General features: G+C 45.4%; 1 protein-coding gene and 1 pseudogene across 1 annotated transcript in view; both read left to right on the top strand.

Annotated features, from left to right (window-relative positions):
* Nucleotides 1-25131, top strand: part of PPM1H (protein phosphatase, Mg2+/Mn2+ dependent 1H) — a 321888-nt gene that overhangs the window by 191848 nt on the left and 104909 nt on the right. The window contains exon 5 of the mRNA XM_056117678.1: nucleotides 17845-17929. Coding sequence (XP_055973653.1) covers nucleotides 17845-17929 — 85 coding nt within the window. The remainder of the gene's footprint in view (nucleotides 1-17844; nucleotides 17930-25131) is intronic.
* Nucleotides 83-237, top strand: LOC130027012 (uncharacterized; annotated as a pseudogene).

Genomic DNA, 25131 nt, shown 5'->3' with positions numbered 1-25131 from the left:
GACTTGCTTCTGGGAAACACCATCAGGCCCCTTCACCTCCTTGCTTTGCAAAGGAAGCACTTCTCAAAGACAGAAAAGGAAAGTAGGACTAAATACCGTGTTCTTTTTATCAATATTTTACACATTCAGACACCATGCAAAAGTAAAGTTTTCCCTTGAAATGACTTTTGATGGTATGCTGCTTGTCGGTGACACATCACAATAAAAAAAATGCTACAACTAAATGAGAAAAAAAAAATACAGAAAAGGCAGTCAGAGTGCATGAGGCTGATATCTAAGAGACAGCAGCTCTGGTTGTTCACCTGATGGCACTTCTGGAAGTAGGGCCAAGGGTCCCGAGTGAAGCCCACCGTATCCCTGTGCTGGAGCCAGGTAAGTGCATTCCTTCCTGGACTGACCCAATTGTGGTAGAAAACTGAAGACATGTTAGGATACATTCTTCCCCTTGTCTTTATGGAACTGCCGCACAGATAGATAACTAGTCTTGGAGAACAGCAATACATATTCAGAGTATCAAAGGCTCCAAGTCCTGCAAGAAAGGAAAATATTTCCCTGGCTCCATTTTGAGAATGAGAGTGAAGATAATTTTTTGGATGGCTCTACCATCAGGCAGAATAAATTCCCATGGCCAAATTGTAGTGACCCCCTGGAATTCATTAATTTCTTTTCTCTGCTGAAGAGTTCACCAGGTAAATGAGGGGATGGATCCATCTTTCTAGGTTCTCTTCATTTTTAGCCTCCTCCTCTTTACTAGTCAGGCAGCCCGAGACTCTTGGTCCAAGCCCACAGTTTTAGCAAACTATTGTTAAGCCTTTTTCTAGACTTCCAGCCCTGACACCATTCCTGAGCGCTGCACACGTCCCAGATTAATTCCTGAGCATCATGCACATCCCCAGCCCAGCACACACTGATCAACTACACTCTCATTTCCTCCACACTGACTCCTCCACACTCTTTCCTCCCATGGAAGGATCGATCCCACTCACTGCATAGCTCCGAACCCGAGCAGACTCCTGGACCTGTTTCTTTCACTAGGGAAAATATACTTTAAGATCATACATGTATAATGCATTGCAAATTAAAACACTTTGATCTTTTGTATCTCTGAGATTTTTCTCTCTGTTCTTACCAGCCTGATTCAGATTCTCATTTTTCCTCCAGGCAGTTGTAGCAACTTCAGATAAATTAGGGATTCTGTAGAATTATTGTTTTTTTTTTAATCACTGTTAAATTTTTGAATAACAGATATGCTTAGAAAAATGTTAAGGAGATTACAACATTAATGTTAATAAATAAGGATTTTTTTCATTAGTGGGGCCAGTCCGTGGTTCTGGGGGCCATAAGGCAAACTCCCAGCTGCTCCCACACTGGCAGTGCTGGGCAGCAGGTCTGAGGCTCACACATGATGCATGTACTCTGCCACTCTCTGCCACTTCAGCTGTTTCTCCAGTCTCCAGGGTGGAGCTTTGTTTTTCTTGGGCAGCACCTGAAGGTATCAAAGGACTACTCCTGGCTCTGTACTCAAGTATTGCTCCTAGTGTTGTCCAGGGGACCGTGCAGTGCCAGGGTTAGAACCCAAGCTTCCCACGTGCGAAGCATGCACTCGGCCCAGTGAGTTCTTTCCAAACCCAGAAATGGGGCTTTACACCTAGTGATGAAGAAATGCAGGAATGCTCTATTCTACTTTTCATTTGTTTTTGTTTTGGGACCACACCTGGAGATGCTCAGGGGTTATTCCTGGCTCTGGACTCGGGAATAAATCCTGATGGTAGTCAGGAGACCATAAGGGATGCCAGGGATCAATTCAGCCACAGACTACTTGTACTATCTCTCCAGCTCTATATGGCCATTTTAATCTCTCATCTTTCCCGTGGATTTTTACAGGGATCTGAACTCATGACTGAAAGTGACAGTAGAAAATCAACCTACCATTTTATTGTTAAAGCCTAAGTGAGATCACTAAATATACTTTGCTTCCTTTTTTTAAATTACTTTTTTTTTAATTGAATTACTGTGAGGTAGACCATTACAAAGCTCTTCATAATTGGGTTTCAGTCATAAAATGTTCCAGCACTCATCCCTCCACCACTGTACATTTCCCATCACCAATGTCCCCAGTTTCTCTCTCCCCCACATCTACCATCCACCCTCCACCTGCCTCTCTGGCAGGCATTTGTCTTGTTTCTCTCCCCCCTTTTTGTGCATTATGGTTTGCAGTCACTGTCACTGTCACTGTCCTCCCATTATTCATCAATTTGCTCAAGCGGGCCCAGTAACTTCTCCATTGTGACAATTGTTACTGTGTTTGGCATATCAAATATGTCACAGGTAGCTTGCCAGGCTTTGCCATGAGAGCAAGGTATTCTCGGTAACTTGCCAAGCTCTCCAAGAGGGGTGGAGGAATCAAACTCGGATCGCCCATGTTGGCTGCTTGCAAGGCAAACGCCCTACCGCTCCAGCCCATGGTTTGCAGTACAGGTATTTAAAGGTTTGCTTAAAGTACCTTTGAGTACATGTATTTAAAGATTTCTCATCTTTGTTCAGGGAGTTCAGTATTTTTATCAGGAAGGTACAACTGGAGTAGCTTTTTCAACTGGGTGGTAGCTTTTGGGTATGGTCTTGACTGCCGAGGCTTCGGGAAGTACAGGGAGGTAGGGGGAGGTAGTCCATATTCACTCCAAGAAAGCTTAGAGATTTCAGTCACAAAATCTGCATACCCGAATTTTCAGCAGATTGGCATCTTGATGAGGTCGGTCCCAAGACAGTAGAGTCTGGGTATCGGGGGGCAGAGGGGAGCGGGCATGGCAACAATTTTTGGACTGTGGGAACAAGTGGCTGCAGGAGCTTTTTTTGGGTGGGCACTGGGTTAACCCGCCCCACTCCCAAGTGTCCCGGATTTTTTAGCCATGCATATGCCTGAGAAGATTTACTGTGGCTTTTTTTATCTCTTGAGATTTATTTGTGAGTCTCTGGAGCAAGGCAGGTGGAAGACTTTGCTTCTTTTTTATATATATCCCAGCATCCTGGGATCACAATTGAAGGTAGCTGTTTAACAAATTAAGAACATACCCAGCAATTGTACTAGTTTGACTTTTGATCATATGAGTTTTTTTTAATTGATTCAATGAGCATTATTAGTAAGTAATCAAATCCCTCACATAACCTCGTTTAATCTGAGGAAAATGGTATGGGTACTGTTCCATTTTTCAAATGAAGAAAATTTAGATGCAGACTAACTGATTTTCCCAGCTTTGTTCCTAGACGTTTGGCTCCAAGTCCTGGTTACTTTACATTATTCCTCCACTGGCTCCCAAAACCCAACTGATGATCATGTTCAGTGGGTTGGGGTGGGCTTCCCAGTCCTTTGTTGTGTAAGGAACTGACACAGAGTAACCATCTGCATACAGAGCCAGGAATTCCAGATAAAACATCCCTTCTGTCCTCTTAACTGAGCATAGGTATGCCCACCTACCTGCCATTTGGAAACACGTAACTTAATTTAAACATATGGCATATGGCAATGAGGAATGGCTGTTTACTTTTAAATGGTATGGGTTGCAAGATTTACTCCATATATTATATAGTCTAGAACAAATTGTTCATGGATCCAGCTTTGCTTTGCTATGAACTACATAGCAGATGTAGTTTCTGATTTATAACATTATAAAGAAAAACGGTGAAAGATGCCTCAAGATTCTTGGCAGGAGAATATAGACAAGGTTCCCTCATGTCCTTTTGAAAATATCCAGGGATGGAGACCCATGGGTTTTGGTCTCTGTATAATATGAAGATCAGGAAATTTGATTTAAGTAGAATTTCCTCTTGTTTGTTTTACTCTGAGCGTGAAGAACTGGTCACCCACCATTCTTTGAATAAAACCATTTCAAATTGCGTGCAGGAGAGTGTGATCAAATCACTGCTCATTTTTTCCTTCAGGCTGAAATACCATAATTGCTTTAACCTCCTTCAAAGCATCTATTTTCTGCCCCTTAAATTGTTTTTATTCCTCTTCTTGGGACTCTGTCTCATCACTCCATTGCACTGCCTATTTAAAGTAAATAGGTTGGAATCGGACACAACTCTAACAAGGGTGTGACTAATGCAGAGCATTAGTAAAGAGATTGCTTCCCAGGCTGTGTGTGTCCTACCTGCCTTGGCACAGACACAGCACATTATTGTAGTCATCCATTTTAAAAACAGAACAGAACAGAAAGGAAAGATCCACCCTATTCCAGAAATGACTGCCCCACAGAAGGAAACCTTACCTACCTTGCTTGTCATAGGGGGAAAGAGCGCTGGCATTGAGTGTTTGTGTAGATTTTGCTAGGGGACTGCAGTGCTGTGGGTTGCAGGTATTGACCCTACACTGAAGAAGAGCAGAAAATTTATCCTCTGGCACCAATGGGAAAGGAGCTTTTAAATGTTCAATATGTGCATTGAATGCGAAGCACGCAGGCACAACATTTTATAAGTGCTTTTTAAACTGCAGAATAAGAAACTACTGAGGGATGTTTAGAAATAGATTTTGTTTGAACTCTGTGGTCTTTGAAGAGCAAGTTTTAAGACCCACCAATTGGGAATGTAAGACAGTGCGGCCACTTTCGAAATCTGAGTGGCAGGTCCTCAAAATGTTCAACGTAGGAGTTACCATGTGACTCATCAATTCCACTTCCAGATAGAGAGCCAAGAGGATTGAAAACAGATATTCACTCACGAACTTGTACATGAACATTTAGAGCAGCATTATTCATAAAAGCCAAACAGTGGAAAGAACTCAAATGTCCATCAACTGGATAAACAAAATATGATATACCCGTATAGTGGAACATTCATTCAACCAGAAAAGGAATGAAATAGTGCTGCATGCTACCACATGGATGAACCCCATAAACATTCTGCTTAATGAAAGATACCAAACATAAAAGGCCCTGTATTATTTGATCTCATTTCTGTGATCAAGCCAGAAATGGCAAATCCCTGAAGTTGGAAAGTAGATTACTGGTTGTCGGGGGTTGAGGGGAGCAGGAAAAGTGGGGAGTAACTGCTGATGGGTACACGGGGGGTCTTTTGAGGTGATGAAAATGTTCTGGAGTTAGTAATGAGAATTGTGTAATTTTGTGGATACGCTAAAAACCACTGAACTGTACACTTTTGAAGATTTTGATTTTTATGGAATGTGGACTTGGAGTTTTTAAAAAGAAATAGCTCACCCTACCACTAATGTATCGAAGGACACCCTTGACACTTTCTCTTTTAGAAATAACAAGCACCTCGAAAAGTTTTCTTAAATAACTATGAGGCTTTTACCTGGTGTAGAAAATACTGTGCTGGTGCATTGGGTTTCACGAATGTTGCTGGTATAGCAAGATGTTTGTAGAAAGTGGCTGAATTATGACATTGAGAAATGATCTGGATGGTACAAATACAGACAAGACTGGTTGTGAGGAAAATAGGAACATCTGACTCAATTATTACCCAGTAAGTGTTCACTTATTTTTGCTGCTACTTAAAGATCTGGATTTCTTCTGGGTCGTTTTGGTGAATATTTTTGCTGAGAAACTTAATTGCACATTTGAGGTCCTGTTAAATGAATCATCGTATTTACAGGTCTTTTTCTTTTCTTTTCTTTTCTTTAGTACCCTTTCTGAAAGTGGAATGACAAGAAGCACACCCAAACGAATTCCAGGCTTCTGGGATTCTTTTTCCCTCCAGCTATTTTTTGACACCTCTAATTAGCATCAGTGGCCTGGCTGTCCTCTCTAGGTGGTCAGCCCGGCTTTTTCCATCCGCTGCCCTGCTTTCTTTTCTATTGACACGTTTCTAATACAGTTGGAGTTGGACACTTCTGCTATGTCTGAACAGGATCCACAGGACCTGCCATTTTTGTGACAGAATGCATGACTCCTCCTGGCCATTGGAATTGATGGACACTGTCAAAAGGAGTTTTCCAAATGGTTTCTGTCACCTTGTACTAGATTTTTCTCCTCCATTCTGGAAATGTGTAGTTTAATGTTGCATTTCAAATCACTTTCAGCTGAAAAAGTGTGTAATGAAATCAGGGCATCCCATGAATACTTTTAACGGAGTCAAAAATGCCTTCTGCTTGCAGCCCTGTGTTGTGGGGTGGGGAAGTGGAGGAACTGGTGACAACAGTAAAATTACAGTGGGGCGGGGGGACACTGGCTGGATATTGGGCTCCTGGTCCTTTGTGATTTAAAAGAAACATGAAGAGCGATTTCTCCTGTTGCGCCAGTTCTGTATTGGTTTGTATTTTTTAGAATCTAAATGGATCATGTTTACCACATTCTGAGAAGAAAACTAGCTGCCTGTATTTCACCACGAAACCACCATGATTTCGAAATCTTTTAAATTTTACATTTTAAAATTTAGACCTGAAAGGTGCATAAGCAAGAATCTGGACCTCCTCCTTTTTATGTGTTTATTTTGTGGGGGGGGGGGGGGTGGTTGGGGCTACAGCCAGTGATGATCAGGGGTTACTTCTGGATTTGCACTCAGGGATTACTCCTGGCAGTGCTGGAGGAGGTGAAGGGGAGCCTATGGGATGCCGGGAATCAAACCCAAGGCAGTTGTGTGCAAGGCAAGTCCCCTACCCACTGTACAACTGCTCCAGCCCTTGAAGGGTAAAGACACTAAGGCCTCGAGGTACAGATGAGCCTGAGTTGTGGCTGCCTTCCACAAATTCTGTTTCCCAGGCTGGTGCCTTTTCCACCAAGCGACGTGGCCCCATTCTCACTGACTGCACACACAACACTGTGCATCTCTGCAATGCCACAACCTCTCAGCTAGGAGAGGGCTTGACATTTTCCTTGGCCCCAGAGTGTTTCTATGTTGTGTTTATATTCTCACATTAGGACCTCTGAATCAACCGCCAGAACTTCTAACACCCCAGAACAGAAGGCTGCAGAGCCTTCCTCCTGCCTACTTTTGCAGATCAGCAATGCACATGTGACTGTGTGTTGGTCAGTTGTCAACTGATGGCTTCATAATTCAGGCTGAGAATGAAGTTTTGGGTTACCGGGTCTCTCCTATTAGAGCCTCAGTGCATGTTTTCTCTGTTGGTGGGTGATTTCTAGACCCCAGATAAAATAAGCCAAGGTATCCTGAAGCAATTTAGTCTCGATTCTGCCTTCAAAAGTGAACTAGATCCCTGTCCTTTGTCTTGCTTGGGGACCATTCATACCTTTTCTCCATAGAAACTGGACTCTGTTACCTGTTCCTTAAGTTTGGCAGCCAGTTAGTTTGAAGTTTCTTTTCCATTCCTGTGCCATAGAAAGGTTTCTTGCTAGGTTTTAGGACTAGAGAGATATCTATTTTTCCCTACTCTTTGTACTTCCTGGACAAAACCTTCAGTTGAAGGCAGAAAAGTCATATACTTATTAATTGTTCTCATACCACATTTGCATGATGCCTATTTGCAAAAATCGCTTGATGGTGAATTTGAAGCTTTAGTTGGTTTTCAGGCCCAATGTTTAGCTTGAGGTGACTAAAGAAATCTATCAGATAACTGGGGCTGGAGTGATAGCACAGCGGGTAGGGCATTTGCCTTGCATGCGGCTGACCCGGGTTCGAATCCTCCATCCCTCTTGGAGAACCCAGCAAACTACCAAGAATATCCTGCCCAGATGGCAGAGCCGGCAAGCTAACCATGGTGTGTCAATATGCCAAAAATAATAACAACAAGTTTCACAATCAAGACGTTACTGATGCCCACTCGAGCAAAATCTATGAACAATGGGATGACAGTACTACAGTGCTACAGTGCATCAGATAGCTGGAGAACGCTCTCTGTTTTAGGATGCTCCCTAACAGAGGTTTTAGACTTTCCGAGGGTTCTGGAAAGGGAAAATCAATGGAAGTTCTCTTGCATTTGTGCTGCATCAGTGTTTTCCAAAGTGAGTGGACCCCCATCCCATCCTGGGGGCAGGGGCAGGTGGGGCGCAGTGTTGGACCCATCCAGAGGAAGCAGTACTAGCCTCAGGAGCAATTTGTGGGGTGTTTTCTCACTTGTTGGCTTAAAAAGTCAATTTCCCACAGCAGGGTGGGGGATGAAGGGGCTTGCAGAGAGTGAAGTGTGCAGAGTTGGGGGTTTCTTTTTCCCCTGGAAAGTGGGTACTAGACCGACACTAACTCTGCAAAGCTCTGTGCTATATAATTCTCCGAACTTCCACTTCCTCTTAAGAACTAATATAGTACACCTTGGATTCAACCTAGAGCTTCTGTGTAACAGAAGGTGATGACAAAAGCTCTGCCTTCCAGCTGAGCCATGCCTGCTCATTTCTGTGAAGATTAGAAATGAGGTTGGGGTTGGGGGCCAGAGTGATGATTGTACAGCGGGTAAGGCATTTGCCCTGCAAGCAGCTGACCCAGGTTCAATCCCCGGTGCCTCATACGATCCCTCCAGCCCATCAGGAGTTATCCCTGGGCCCAGAGTCAGGAGTAAACACTGAGCCCAGCAGGATGTGGTCCAAAAAAAACAACAGAAAAATGGAGAGGAGGGGCTGGAGCAATAGCACAGCAGGTAGGGCATTTGCCTTGCACGCGGCCAACCCGGGTTCGATTCCCAGCATCCCATATGGTCCCCTGAGCACTGCCAGGGGTAATTCCTGAGTGCAGAGCCAGGAGTAACCCCTGTGCATGGCTGAGTGTGACCCCAAAAAGAAAAAAAAAGGAGAGGAGAAGATTAGGAATGAGTTTCTATTATGCAATCTAGCACCAGGCCAGGATGAGGTTTAACAATACTCCTTGAGGAGCTGGAGAGATTGCTTGTGGCTGACTTGGGTTCAATCACCAGTACCCCATATAGTCCTCTGAGCCTCACCAAGAGTGCTGCCTGAGCACAGAGTCAGGAGTAAGCCCTCTGAGCACTGCCAACTCTGGCCTCAAAAGAAACAAATAGACAACAAAATACTCCATGAGGTTTATCTTGTTATTTCTCTAGGGTGCTCTGCAGAACTGCACTGAAGCTTCTACTCATTGCCCACAACACACACACAGTACACTCTCATTTGCGTGGAGTTTTCATGGAGTTTTGTTTTACCTGGAAGAAGGGAGATATGTGGGAAGCCCTGGCTTCTTCAACTTTAGATTGTGACCTCCCTATACCAAATGTAGGGGAAAAGGGGTTGGAGAGCTGTATAAAGTTTGGCAACCGTGAAAGTGTTCTAAATTCAAAACAACCCCCCAAAAATTTTAAAAATCAGATTCAGAATCATCTGTACAGTGAATCTGAGATGTCTCTGGTCATGCATGCCCGAGTTTCATTTCTCCAGCGCATGGGGTAAACAAGTTGTGAAAGGCTAAGATCTCTAGTTCCAAGCTGTAAGAAGTGTAACAGACTATTTGCTTCCGCCCAGCAAGAACATCTCCCATTCTACTTACTCCCGGCAATAACCTACAAGAAATAACTCTCCCATTCTATGACATATTCGAATCACTGGGGGCTGGCTGGGCCTTGAACTCTGGAGTTGTGTAGGATAGGCAGCATATAGGCAGCGGGTATGATCCTGGAGTTGGGAACCAGAGGAGTTTTTTTTTGGGGGGGGGGGGTCACACCTGGCAATGCACAGGGGGTTACTCCTGGCTCTGCACTCAGGAATTACTCCTGGAAGTGCTCGGGGAACCATATGGGAATCAAAGCCATGTCGGCCACGTGCAAGGCAGATGCCCTACCGCTATCACTCCAGCCCCCAACCAGAGGAGTTTTGTCCTGGTTTTGCTTTATCAAAATGTTACTGACTTAACACGCAGATAAGTTCCCTGTGATCACCGAATGAAGCATGCGCAGATATATCTATACTGCCAGTATAGGACAGTTTCAAATTTCTCGGTCTCCAGAGAAACAGATATCCAGTCAGCAATGAATGCCCAAGCTTGGCGGGGTGGGCGGGGGTGGGGGGGCGGGAGGGGGAAGAAGGGTTGCACCTGTATAAACTCTTCTCTGCAGCTAAAATTAATGAGCGCCAACCATCAAGAGAAAGGGCTAATGAATTCTTCAGTCACCCAATTAATTCCTCACTTGGAATCTCTTTGTATCCTTTTAATTTGTGAACATGATTGGCAGTTCTGGACCTATTTCTAGGGGCCTCCTCCCATAACTTAGTGATAAAGCAAGGTATAGACATTTGGGGACTTCACTTTTTTTTCCCGTTTTTATAACATAATCCAGCTGCTAGTTTCTCAGGAGGGTGGAGAAGTGTGAGGGCTGGGAGTGGAAAAGTACTGAGTCAGGGGGTAGAAAAGCATCTCCTCCACCATTCCCAGTGGAGCTGGCCAGGCTGGAAGTGCAGCTGTGGATGGAGAGGTGAGGCGGGGAGTGGCTGGGAGAGCTAGTCCTTACCTACAGAGCTGCAGTGTGCTGGCTACACACCAAGAGTGTGTGCTGGGCAGCTCCCCTGAGTCCTGTCAGGTGGGGCCTTTGCAGTCAACTAGAATGGAGCCTGACAAAGCACACATAAAGATTTTTGGCTGCAATCTGTCTCTCCATGTATGTGGGGCATAAGCATATATGGAATTATAGGAGGGACCAGAGAGTACTGTGGGCAGGGTGCTTGTCTTGCATGCAGCTGACCCAGGTTCGATCCCCAGCATCCCATATGGTCTGCCAAGCCCTGCCAAGAGTGATTCCAGAGCATAGAACCAGGATTAAGTCCTGAGCTCTTGTGGGTGTGGCCCCCAAACCAAAATTCTAAAAGGGAATTGTACCATGTGTCATCCTGCAAATTGTTTTTCCTGCTTAGCAGGACATCGTGATCACCTCTAACCCGTGGCAGACACTTGCTGCAGTGCCAGAGATCAAATCCATGCCTCAGAGGGGAAGCAAGCATTAAACCACTGAGCCACTTCCCTAAACCCTTAGGCTTTCAGGTGGAGAGAGTTTGGGGTAAGTTGGTGCTCCCCCACAGTGCTCAGACCCCTGAAGGCCACTCTCAGTCACACTCAGCCTGATGGGGTACAGCACAGTTCTGGGAGCCATGTGGTAACAGAGATTGAATTCAGACCTTAGTATATGCAAGGCATGTGTTGCCCTCCACACTGCTTTTTAAATGACTCTTTAATACTCTCATGGATTATAATCAAGCAACCACAGTTGACACATATGGATAAATTTATAATTTATAGAACAGTGTATTCCTCTTGATAGATATTTAGACTGACCCTAGTCATTGTCACACATACACAAAGACTGAACTTAAATTCTTTTGTATATATACCTACCGGTTGAGCATATTATTTCTTTTACTCCCCAGACAGGATGGCTGAATCATTAAATATGTAGCATCAATATTGATAGATTTAACAAGTGTAACAGTCACATTCCTAGAAATGATGAGAATGACTTATCTTACACTGTGAGAACTATTTCATGTTAATTTGTTCAATAAATGTTTGCAAATTTCAGGTGAAAGTATTAGGTTAATTTTGCTTTCATTTTTTGGGTTTTTGGGTTATTTTTACTTTAATTTGCATTTTCCTGGGCTTGAGGTTGGGCGTGTTTTCATGTTAATTAAGTATTTGCATTCTTCCTTCTCTCAGAGCCTCTTCACATCCTTTATTCTATGTCGTGTATGTGCGTGGCGGGGGGGGGGGGGGGGGTTCTTGTGTATGTGTTTTCTTGTGTGTCGAATGCTTTTAGGAGCATATCTGTTCTTCTCTGAGGTGGAACATAGCAGGACTTAGGAGGATAATCTTCATAGAAATTGTAAAATTGAGCAAATACTTGGACTGGACATCCCATTTGTCTTTTTTCCTCTTGCCTAACTGCCACATTTACTCATGGGGAACCCAAACATTGGTCTCTGAGTCCATGTTTCACCACTGGATGGTAAAAATGTGGGCATGTTGTCTGAGCTAAAAATCATCATCAATTAGGGTTGAATTGCCTTTATCTTCTCATATGACTAATATTTGTGGATGGGGAGGGGGCAGTCATTTAAAAAACTATTATTTTCTCTTCTCCTCTCTCCCCCTTGTGGTTGCCTCATTAAATCTTCTCATTTACTATTTTACCAATTATGCCAGACAAGAAATTGCTTCAGTTAGTCTTTGTGGGGAATGGTGTGTGTGTGTGTGGGGGGGGGGGGGGGGCGAGAAAAGGGCTGCTCATAAATTGAGAAACAAACCTAGGAACAGCATCCAACTCTCCATGGATATCAGTTGGGAAGGTGGTTGCCCGTGGGTTCAGTCACCACATGTGCTCACTAAGGGTCTGGTCAGACACCCAGGGAGCAGTGATTGGAATGTCTGTGGCCTACAGCTCCAGGGCTGGGCCTGAGGCCCCCTTTCCTTAGGAAAGTCCTCTGTGAAACAATGAAGTAGACATTGTGAAGTGCCCAAGGATCTTCTGGTGCAGGGACGTAGCTTTGAAGGCATTTCTCTGTCCGTTATTTCCTGTGAGAGTTGTTAGCCTTTCCATTTGAAGGTCTCAAAGGCCGGAGCCCTGCCTCCCTCCCTCCCTCTTCCAAGTCTCTTTTCAGTGGCAGCTCGGCCAAGGCAGCATGTGTAGGTCCACTGTCGCGTAAAATCAGAGAAAAGGCATGTGGATTTTTGTAGGCTAAAAACTATACATAGACAATTAGTCATTATAATGTTGTTACTCAGAAAAGGCTGACTTGGGCTTTTGGCTTCTGGACACATCTTTTTGTTCACCCGCATCTAGCTTCATTATTTTATTTTTCTTCAGGGATGGGAGGGCCAATTGTAGTGCAGTGTAATGGCTGTGGTTGCAATGCTGCTCGGGACATTTAATGCTAGGGACTACTTGGGCCTTTCCCAGTGGTGCTTAGGGGCCCTCAGCGCTATATCCAGCAATACACAGGGCACCATGTGATGCTGGGGATCAAACTAGTATTGGGCACATGCCAGGCTTGTGCCTTAAGGATCATTCTTCATCCAACCAATAGAGTAATAGCACAGGTAGTAAACACAGTAGACTCAGAGACAGTAACTATTTCTCTACCTGGGTAATGTCTTTGAGTCATTAGGCACAGCCATGGAAGCCAACATTTGTGGAAGGAGCTGGGAAGGCACTGGACATTGCAGAGAAGGACTGTCAGGAGCAAAGGTGGGCGCTATCCCGGACTGATTCTCAGAGAGGAACAGGTGGTCCTGTTCAAAGAAGAAGGTAGAGGGAGATGTGCTAAGAGTGGCAGGAGTGAGGCTCAACCAGGTGAGGAAGGACATAGAAAATGCCAGGAAGCTGTCTAGAAGCTATTGGGAGTGGGTGGCATGAGGAGAGAGATCTTGCTGGTGACCCAGTAGAGGAAGGGCCAAGGAGGGGGCCACTGGGTGCAAGGAGCTATGAAAAGCTCCCGAGTTCCATTGATAGGTTCCAATAGGGGTCCAAGCCATGGCTCCGCCCTGAGAACTAAGGAGAGGATGGAGGTAAGAGCTGCAGGGCCTAGTGTCTGCTTAGGGGTCTGGGTGAGGAAAGGGAGCTGGTGAATTCATCCTTAGTACTGGAGTGGGGAACAAGGTGGGAAGAGCTGTTGTTCCCTCACCTAAGAGAGGGAATGCTGGAAGGAGAGAGTTGGGGTGTCACGGGGCATAGAATTCTGGGTCTGAAACATACCAACTAGGAGACGCCAGTGAATATTTGGACAGAGGGTTCCCTTGACGCTTGTTTGGTCCCGACTGAAGCAGCATTGTGCAGGGTGGGCAGGATATTTGGAGTAACCAGCCCATCTGGTTGATGAAGCCATTGATTCAGTAAATACTAAGGGCATCAGTCAGGCTACAATGTATGCTGTGACACAGGGCAACCCCACTCCCTCTTCAGGAGGGCCCCATGTTTCATTTAATGTTCTGCCATCACCACCTTAAAGTTGCTCTTAATTTTTAACTTAAATTTTTTTTTTATTGTCAATTTTATTTTTTGGTTTAGAGTCACACCCAGCAGTGTTTAGGGATTACTCTGGGCTCTGTGCTGAGGGATCACTCCTGGTGCTGCTCAAGGGACCATAATGCAGTACCAGGCAGTAAACCCAAGTTGATGGCGTCTAAGAAAAGCTCCTTAACCGCCCCCCCCCACACACGCACACACAATCTCCCTAGCACTAATTTCCATTTATTTTTAAGCTAGAGGCCCTCCCTTTGTATTTAGACCCTCAAGATTACACAAGCTGGGCCAAAGGGATGAAGCTCAGCAGGCTGGAGCTCATACTTTGAGAGGACTGCATTTAGTCCCCGCCACATCATGGCCTCCTGTCTGAGCACTGTCAGCCAAACTGAGACTCATCCGGAGCTTTTCGGGTTGTGACTCTCTCCTTACGGGGGAAAAACAAAATCGCATGAGCTTTCCTGCTTCTAATAGCCTGACACAATGCAGCAGAATTGAGACAGACGTGGTGTTTATCTCAGCACCTTACAGGGCAGCATGGACAGTGACCAAGTTAGCAATTGAGAACAGAATGTGCTGTGCTCTCTGTTGGAAGCACCAGGCAGAGGGACACGCAGGGAGGCCTCTAAATCTAACCTTGCGGGGTGGGGGACAGCACTGGGAAATCCAATGACTGGGAAAAAGGAGTAGAAAGATACCATTTGGACCATAGCCCTGTGCAAGGTGCAAGGAAGCCTGGGGTGGGGGGTCCTGAGGGGGATGAAGGGGAGCAGGAGAAGGTGTGTCTTGGAAGGCTGGTTGGCAGCTCCGGGGACTGGACTGCAGCAGAGCCTTCAAGCAACAGCGAGGCCATTTAGTTTTATAGGAAAAGAAAGAGAACAGACCCTAAAGGTGCATTTTTTCCCTTCATTTCGCGCGTGCGTGCGTGCGTGCGTGTGTGTGTAGAGACCACTCAGCCTTTGCTGGGGTGGTTGTGCCCAAGACCACTTCCAGTGATAATCTGCCTGGACAGCCTGATGGTTTGCTATTCCGGGACCACCAGAACCACATCAGTTGGCACGTGGGAGATGGTGCATGACTTCCGGGGAGGGAAAAGCATGTGCTCTACCATGTGTGCTGTCTACCTGGTCATTGAAGGTACTTTTCGGATGAGGACCGGCCATTTCTTTGTGTTTGCTTCTCTTTGGTTTTGGAGTGCATCAGGGGGAGGGGTATTGGCCCACAACTGACAGTTGCAAGGAAGTGAGACTCTGTGTTTGGGGGTCACTCCCTCTAGTCCTTGGGAGGTCACGCAGTGCCGGGAATTGAACTCAGACCTTCCCACATGCAAAAACATGTGCTCGGCACTTTGAGCTGGCTCTCTGGCCCATTTTTATCTAATTTTAAACAGCAAGTATTCTGAACATGGGTTTGTACTAGGGATTAAGAGCCCATGGGGAGTGAGGTTGGGCATCTGAAGTGGGTACCTCTGCTAAAGTGGGCAATGCCACCTCCCCTGATGGGACATGCTGAAAAGGCTAGCCCAGAGCAGGAAGAGGAGAGAGGCAGAGGAATTTCTCTTCTAGCCCTGTGGTTCTCTGCTGGCAACCCCATAGGCCTTGTGTGGGGGAACAGAGGGTGCATCTTTTTTCCACACTTTTCCTGCTGTAAAGCCCAAGGAAAGCTGCTCCTGAGCCCTGGGATTTGTTGTTGTTGTTCAGCAAGTATCTGTGGGGCTTCTGCCTGACCACAGGATTCTGGGCCTTTGCAGTATTAGAGAGTGTGGAAAACGGGCCCTGGTCTCCTGCACATGGCTCTGAAGAGCCTCTCTTGTGGTATGCCTAATGCAAAGTAGAGTTAAGCTACGTTTTTTAAGCAGAAGGCTACCTTTGGAATGTATAACTGAATGGCTTTTTGAAAATTCTAAGGTTTTCAGGGCCCTTCATGCTGATTATACCCCATTAGGGCCACAGCAATATTACACCAGGTAGGGCACTTTCCTTGAATGCACCCAACCTAAATTTAATCCCTGACACCTCTGAGCACAGAGCCAGGAGTAAGCCCTGAACACTGCCAGGTGTGACCCAAAACAAACAAAAAAATGTTACACCTTCTTCTGGATCTCCTTGGCACTCCCTCCTTCAAGTTCTCTTCCCGCCTGTAGTCTAAAGCTTACCTTGCTTTTCATTGATGCCTTTTTGCATCTGTCATTCAGAGAGACATTTGGAAAGATCTCCAAATGGTTTGTGAATGATGGGTGTCTCCATTTTGGGGGAGGGCCGTGATTGTGCATTCCTTTGCCTGGGACCTGATCAAAAGGACATCTTTGTCGCCTCTTGGGCGGTATCATAAAACAAGTGACAAGAATACTATGACATTCGGGCTTTCTCCTCTGGGTTGGTTTCTCTCATCTTTTCTATGCTCTCAGTTTCCAGCCTTCTGCCAAGAGCCCTACATTCTCTAAAGTCCCCAAAGTTTTTGGTGGGCAAAAACCCTCCTCCTTTTTCTGCACTGTGCCTCCCCCCCCCCCCAATAGTCTCTGTGACAGCAACATCTGAGGCACATGTGACACAGGGCTGGGAGAAGGAGTCTCGAGAGCAGCAGTCATTTCTACAGGTTGTTTCTGGGGACATACTCCCTCTGCAGTGTGATTCTGGGGAGATACACAGGGCATCTTAGCTCAGAGACTGCAGCAGCCTGGCACTGAGCTTACCACGCTGGGGGTTGCCCCAGAAAGCAAGTTGGGTACATTGGTCCCCAGTCCCCAGGTCCTGGGGAACCTGGCATGCTGTCTGCATCTCAGTGCTACAAACTCCTTCCATCTGTAGTAGAGATGGCAACCTTCCACCACAAGCGCTGGGTAGTCAGAGAGTGACTGTCAGGAATCACTCCACAGCCAGAAGTTCTCGGCACAACAGATGCCCATGGAAACCAGCCCCAGGAAAGCAGCTCCATAGTGCCTCATCCTAGGGCCTCTCCTCTTAAGTATCTATTCTCCAATGAACTGTCTTTGTTCAAGTGCCCTTGAGTTGACATGAGCTCTTGGGCATATTGCGGGGAGCCTGTGAATTTGCTGAGGTGTAAGATGAGAGGAGGTTGGCTTTTCCTGGGATTCTCAGATGGGTGTGTGTGCCCCAATTTTTACTGTGCCTACCATGCCAACAAACTAAGTCGGACACCCTAAAAGACTGAAGTGGAACCTGAGTGTTGGCTGTTCTGAGTAGCAACCAGTGGAAACTCATAAACATTCTTGCATAGCAAGGATCTAAGGTTCCACAGTCCACTATAGAACATTAGCCTTATGTGACTGCTAATACCTAAAGATAAATTGAAAACACATTCAATTAAACTGCCCTGCGGTTTCTCATATACAATGACACTAATCAAAATGCTTGGTACCTCTGGCTGCCACACTAGATTGTAGACAAAGCTTAAAATACTTTTATCACTGGGCCAGGGGAATTGTCCAGGTGTTAGGGTGCTAGACTCAGGATTAATGCCCAGCAGTGCATGGCCTCTGGCACCACACCACAGGGCCCGAACAGCACATATCTCCTAAGGTCCTCCCGTTGAACCCCCAACCAAGTTGGCTGACCATTGCCAGAAATGGTCCCAGGGGAGTTTCCCGCAACCACCACCCAAAAAACCCCTTCCATTATCAAAGAAAGTTCTGTTGGACACATGATTCTAGAATGGTCTTTGCTATATAATTTATTCACTCATCTATTGATTCACAGAGCCACTGTTATGTGCCAAATATTTTGCTCCCAATTGGGCAATGAAGGCACAGCTCCACATAGCAGCCAAAGTCCATTTGAACTGTGTAGGATGTGATTCTCTTAATTCTCAAAATAAAGGTACCTCTGGACAAACCCAGAGTTGGCAACTGGGTTGGGAGAAAAGTTTCCCCTGGACATCTTGTTCATGTTCTGAACATGCTCTGGAGTTTTTGCAAAACCTGGAGGGTGGCTTCAGAGACCGGCTTCTGACAATGCCTTTTCACTCTTCAGGGCCATCATCATCAGAAATGGAGAAATCATTCCCATGTCTTCAGAATTCACCCCAGAAACGGAGCGCCAACGGCTTCAGTACCTGGTAAGCGTCCGTGGGCCTGGCAGCGTGCCATGGCGTTGGACATGGCGATGGAACTGTATCCTGGCGGAATCTGTTGCTGTTGACATGGGGGCAGGCCCACAGCAGCCCCACACCATATGGTGCTCACTCCCACACACACACCTTCTGCATCACACCTCCCGGCTCCGAGTGTGACGACATTCCACCTCCATGCATTTATTATTGTCGCTGATTTTCTCCCATCTGTGACCCATCGGAGGCATGGTGTGCTGTTTCTGTTCATGAAAGGCACTGTCGAAGAGCACAGAGACCTTTTTCTAGGGCTGCTGCTCACTCAGACTCAAGTGGGGATGTGGGGGAGGGCCAGGTTGAAATTGAGTAGTGAGGGGGAAAGTGGCCCCATATGAGCCGATAGACACAGCCGTTCCTCGCTCAGACACTGCCTCTCAGCCACGCAGACATCAGAAAACCTGCTTCTCCATGTAGGTCACACTCTCTGGGGTGGAATTATGGAGGAAACTTCTGTTTGTTGGGGGGATGGCCACACCTGGTTGTGCTCAGGCTTTGTTCCTGGCTCTGCTCTCAGGGATCACTCCCAGAGGGCTTTGGGGGACCACATATGGTGCCAGGGATCCTATCCTATCCCATCCTTGCAAGGCAAGTAAGTACCTTTCCCGCTTTACTATTTGTCCGGCCCTTTGGGGTGAAATTATGAGGGTAATAGGAAGGCTGCTGGGTATTTCAGGTCTGAGGGGTGCAGTGTGCTTCACTTGAAGGCTCCCATTACCAGGGACACAGAATACACTTTATTATTTCTTGACCTCAAGGTGTGAGTTGTAGGGCTTAGTTCAGTCACTTTGGTAATATCCCAGATTGTTGGGGTGGGGGGAGGCAGAGAGGGGGTGTGCTTTTCAGGGACTCCCCCTGTGAATAGTAACTTTGTAGATGGAATGTTTTCTTGCCAGGGGCCTTGCTTGTTAGACAACCTGCTGTTAGGGGGAAATTGATTCAGGTTCATGAAGGGTATCATCTTAAGTGAAGTAAGTCAGAAAAAGGACAAGTACTACACGATATCACTTTTGGCAGTACATAAAATACCAAGACAAGGGGACATAGGGTATCAAAGGGGAGAGACCTAGATTACCCTGAACCCTAGATTATAGAAGTGGGGAAGGTCAGAGAAGGAATGAAATTGAGGGATACAGTGGTTAAAAAAAAAATTGCAGACATGCATTGGCAAGGAAACTAGGGCAGGAGCCCTGAACACATGGGTGGTATAGAGCTGTGATATATGTATGTATCTAAAGCACAGATCCAATGACACTATCAGCAGGAGACCCAAACTACAATAACTAAACTTAAAAATGTGTCTGCCAAGGAGGTAGACTGGGGGGTGGGAGGGAACCTGGGACATTAGTGGAAGGAAGTTGACACTGATGGTAGGATTGTTATTGGAGTGTTGTATGCCTGAAACTCTATTATGAACAAGTTTGTAAATCATGTTGTCTTATTTTTTTAAAAAAAGACAACAAGAGCAAAAGATCCAGTTTCCTCAGAAAGGATTTTTTTCCCATCTCTGAATGCTGTTGTGTCTGAGTGTGTGAACAGTTTATAAGGACTTTGGCCATCTCAGAAAGTCACCATGCAGTTTCCCCCAGGTGTGCGTGTGTGTGTGTGTGCGTGTGTGTGTGTGCGTGCGTGCGTGCGTGCATGCGTGTGTGTGCGTGCGTGTGTGTGTGTGTGTGTGTGTGTGTGTTCTCAGTGACTAAGTTCTATGGCTGTATATAATTAACTGGTACATGCTACAGCAAGAATCCACAGCCAACATACAAACATTTTTTGGCTTTTTTACCAGCAGTTGTTTTCTGACCTTTCCATTCTCAAGCTGGTAAATTCTCCAGACCCTCAACTCTGACCCTCGAGGAAGCTGGGAGGGATCCCACTGTAGCCACAGAGCCACATTAACTGTTATTTGCTGATCTGGCAGCTCTCCCCAAGTTTCTTAGCTTTTGTCACCCAATGGGGAAGAGCTAAACCAGAGCTCCCCCAGTCTCTGGTTGGGACACATTTTCAGCAGCCGGGGCCCTTCCCAGCATCCATTATGTCTGACCTGCTGGCCACCTGTCTGACTTACTCCCACCCGACTCCTACAAAGCCTCCCGTGCATCTCATTATGCACCTTATCACATCTCCGCCTGGTACCCACTGACTCCTCACAAGCTGCTGAGCACGAGCTCCACTTGGCCATTGCTATTTACCTCTCCATCTTCTTGCCCTTGGAAATAGGCTCTTCCTGGATGGCCCTTTCACGCCAGGAAGACTTCCACATCCATTGAGATTCCAGTACAAATTTACTTGCTTCGGGACATGGCCCCTCCATGTGCTCAGTTCCCAGTGCTCACACAGCACCATATAGATGTCACCGAGACCATCAATGACTCAGTAATTGGTACTGTTTGTTCTGATCTCTGTGTCTTCTTCCAGGCCAAGGCCTGGAGTGTAGACTTCTTGCCTCTGACACTTCCTATGGGCAGTGCCTAGTGCAAGATCATGTAGCAAATGAAAGAATGAGCCAGTGTGCCTGTTGACATCTGGATCTTTCCCATTTAGGCCTGGCCCTCCGCCTTTCCCCCAAAACATATTGCTGTGGAATTTAGTCTTTGCTTCCCTACCACAGTTTCTCACCCCATCTTGGTCACCATCTTCAGAAAACAATCCCTTGTTCCCTTAGCTCCCATTTTCAGACTAGTGGCAATGGATAATAACAGTTTCACTTTATGAAAGTTGGAAATTTGAAATTTTAAAGTAAAGCTTAAAAACTTTCAGGCCAGGGGGCTGGACAGTAGCACAGCGGGTAGGGCGTTTGCCTTGCACACAGCCAACCCGGATTCGATTCTCAGCATCCCATGTGGTCCCCTGAGCACTGCCAGGGGTAATTTCCTGAGTGCAGAGCCAGGAGTGACCCCTTGTGCATCGCTGGGTGTGACCCAAAAAGCAAATAATAATAATAGTAAAAATTTTCAGACTAGGCGCTGGAGCAATAGCACAGCAGGTAGGCGTTTGCCTTGCACGCGACCCGGGTTTGATTCCGAGCATCTCCTATGGCCCCTCACCACCGCCAGGAGTAATTTCTGAGTGCAGAACCAGGAATAACCCCTGTACATCCCCGGGTGTGACCCAAAAAGAAAAAAAAAGATTTTTCAGGCTATAAGAATGCTACAAAGAGCTCAACATGTTAAATTTTGAGAATGGATGGGAATACTGACACTTCTCAGATTCCTGAACATCCAGGGCATTGTTGAGATGGTTGGGGAAAGATGTGTGTAGCCTTCAGTCTTCACTTCGTCACTGACTGGCTGTGTAGTTTCTACAAGGTTCTCCATTCATCCCCAGTTTCATCATCAGTAATAACAGGAAAATCTCAAAATCTAGGTCAAAGGATAAAAGAAAATAATATGTGCAGTGTTGGAGTACAAGGAGCTTAGGTTTGTCAGGTTGCACCCATCACAGTGCTCCCAAGTCATTACCATTTGTCTGTAACCACTTCTATGCTCTCTTCCCCAATCAATTCTCATCCTTCTAGGACACTGAACTTGTACTGTAAGTTAATATTGCCTTTCTCCTCTCCTTATGTCTTTTGAATAGTTTAATGCACTGTCCTTTTTGTATAGATACAGGAAGACAATTAATATTATGCTTTATAGCTTAGGATTTAATTGGCCTTGAATATTATTCACTCCTGGGCATCTGCTTTCTCAACTTAAGCCTCAGTTGCCCTCCTTCCTAGCACCCCAAGGGCAGGGTCCCAACGTGGGACTGGATGGAACCAGGGCAAGCTGGTAAGTTATGTGCTACCCTGGCATCGCGATGGGCCAGGCCAAGGTGCCACGATTCTTAACTATAGGTTAAGAGTTTGATCATAGGCAAATGCTGTCATGATCCAAAAGTAACAACGAAACTAGGACCCTGCTAAGAATAGGAAAGATATCTGGCCTGAGTACTGCAGTCTGAGATGGAGGTGGCCCTAGGAGAGCAATTCTATAAGCTTAAAGTATTTCTTACTGTGTCCATACAAAACTATTTATATTATATATACTTATATGTTGGTCGGACAAAGAGAGGAGAAACACACCCAGGGAATTCTGTTCTAGTGTGGGTTGATCTGCTAAATGAGAATCGCTCCTAGAAGCAGCTTTCCCGTGTTACCTGACTAGCTTGGATGAGACTGAACATTTCTCCCCTTCAAACTGCTTCAGTAAATTCACAGGAACCTAGCTGGTCTTAGATATGCGGATCCCGGTGCTAAGCCAGGCCTGATCTTGGGGATGTAGATGCCTGGCTCCAGGCAGGCTAATCTTTGAGGTGTAGATTCCAAGCTCTAGCAGACTGGTCTTTGATGTGCTAATCCAAGTGCTTGTAGTTTGTAAAAGGTGAGGCCAAGATTACTGGCCAGTGGATGTAAAGAAACAATGTATGTTCTGCCATCTCATAGTTCTTTCTGTAACTCCTTTTGATGACATCACTGTATTGCGCCCTTTAGAGGTACCATGATCTTTATAAGGGAGATTTCAGGGCTCTCTGGGGGGGACACGTGCATCAGAGAACCTGGGAAGATGGGGCTGAGGACAGAAGCTGTGAGAACAAAGGAGCACATGCTTGAGAACTCCTGAGGCCTCCATGACATACATTTCTTCCATGTAATAAACTGCTACTAAGACCAACCAGCTTTGCCCTCGTTTCCTTCCTTGCCTGACCATCGCCATCAACCTCCCTGGAGTGGGGAAACGGCCTGAGACTACCGAACGTGGGCGGCCCTTTGCCTGTCTTTTTTTTTTTTTGAGTTTACACAGTGCAGAATTCTTTTTCATTGCATAATGTTTGGTTATTGTTTGGTGAATCAAAGTCTCACATTTTCCAGTCCTGATGACCTCCAAGCAAAGTAATATTTTCTTGTTTGTATTTAAGAATTATTTCTAATGTTCTTAAGATTTGTGAACATTTTTATGTGACTCTTGAATTATCAGTGAGGACAACAGTCACTCACAGAACTGAAACCACCATGTGTATTTTTATGTTTTGTTTTGGTTTTTAATTTTTATTTGGGGCCCATACCCAGCAGTGGCCAGGAGCTATTTCCTTGCACTGTGTTCAGGGATCATTCATAGTAGTGCTCAAGGGACCATATGTAATAACATGAGTCAAACCTGTTCAGCTGATACAAGGTAAGTGCCTTCATCTGCACTATCTCTCCAGCTCCCATTTGCATTTCTCTTTTGTTTGTGTTTTGGGGCCACATTCAGTTCTGCTCAGAGCTTACTACTGGCTCTTCACTCAGGGATCACTCTCTTAAACTCAGGAGACCATATGGGATGCTGGGGATCAAACCTGGGTTGGCTGCATGGAACGTAAGTGCCCTGCCCACTACACTATGGCTCTGGCCCTACCATTTGTATTTCTAAAGGATGAGATCACTTCCTCATTCTTTTTGATAATTACCCCCTAACTATTCTTTAGATTCTAAACTAAAACTTCCCTCCCCACAGATCAGTAGCATGATCAGAATTTAGAATACCCTAGTTGCTCAACATCTTCTCAAGTCAGGAGTCTAGGAATGAACAAATTGAATATGAACACCATCTATGATGCAATCTTGGTAATAAAGTATTTGAGAAAATTAAATTTAAAGCATAAAATAACCTTTTATGTTAAAATCTTTATGCTACGATATTTGGTATAATTAGACAATTTACGGCATTAAGAATGAATATAACAGCAATTATGAGAAGAAAAGAGAACTGCAGTATGGTCTTCTGTTAGCCCAACCCAGGCATGAACTCAATGACCTGAAGTCCCATGGAATCTCCCAGTGAGAAGTAGGAATACTCCCCAAAACACTTAATTTATGTTCTAAAGTCAAAATGATGATTAGTCCTATTATAACATAAAATTCAGTGTGTCGTAATTTCAAGTGTGTCTAATTCTATTCATTCATTCTGTATATGATCAGTTTCCTTAAACTAATTGTGAAATAGTTCAGTGATCACAGTAGTATCCTTTATATCATTGACACAAGTCAGTTCATTGCTGGACAGTTAGTGTTGGGATCGGGAGTTCCCTAGCCCTGGGAGGCGCAGAAAGACCAGATAGACACAATTCCTGCAGGAGTAAAAACGGGGTTTATTTAGGCCAGCATGCTGGGACCCCACAGCATACCCCAGAGTGAGCAGTGTCTGAGAGCCCCGAGCTTCTTCAAAGGGGATCTTATATAGGTCTTCACTGGCCGTTACAGCAAGGCCCACACATTTCATAGCCAATAGATTTGTAACAACATATACTTTCTTAACCAATCCATTTAAAAGTACCTCATTCCTTAGCCTATAGATTCAAAGATCAGCATTTACATACATCGTACATCGTACATCGATTGTTAGCACAAGCAAGGTTATAGCCGGAATCATTAAGCCTTAGGTAATCCCCCTTGACCATCCACATTTTGAGTTACCCAAGTCTGCAGGGTGCTTTAGTGAGACAATACACTCCAGGAAAGGGCAATTTCCCCCAACCACCCGCATCCTGAGTTATCCTTTACCCAAATCTGCAGGGTGCTTTACTGAGACAATACATTTCAGGAACAGTAAATACACCTGAATCCTGTTACACTTGGTTTAGAAAGAAGTTATGCCCTGTTCACTTTCCAAGTCCCCTCTCCCCCTGGTGCAAAGCAGCCAAGCAGTTTTACAGAACGCAATGTTGCAAGTTAGCTAAAGTACACAAAAATTTGATGCCCTAATATGGATTCTTTCATTAGCAGTGTTTTTCCTTGTTCTTAGGTCAAATGATTTTTAAGTCCCAACGTTTACTTGGAGGATGTGTGAAGATACATTTATACTGACTCATAAAAAAAAAATTCTAGATCCCTAGAGACTTTTAAGCAGATGTCTACAGTGCCAGAGCTGTTCAACTAGTAGGAATGGTTAATTATTTTCAGGAGGGCGGGGGTGGTGGGATTTAGCCCTTTTGTATGTGAACCATTTTAATTCACATCGAAGAGGAATGTTCTTGGAATGTGCACTTCCGACGTTCAGGGATTATAAAACTAGAAGCAGATTACAAAATGATGGATGTGGCAGGCATGTTAATTTTGTTTGGTCTTGCTTCCTGATCCTGCCTTGCAAACACCCCTTCCCCCCCACCCCGGGTAATGTGAACTTGGTTTCCTAGGT

Source organism: Sorex fumeus, unplaced genomic scaffold, assembly GCF_029834395.1.
Source record: "Sorex fumeus unplaced genomic scaffold, SorFum_2.1 ptg000035l, whole genome shotgun sequence".
In the NCBI taxonomy this organism is placed as follows: domain Eukaryota; kingdom Metazoa; phylum Chordata; class Mammalia; order Eulipotyphla; family Soricidae; genus Sorex; species Sorex fumeus.
The sequence above is the reverse complement of the archived record's forward strand: the minus strand, read 5'-3'. Positions and strand labels throughout refer to the sequence as shown.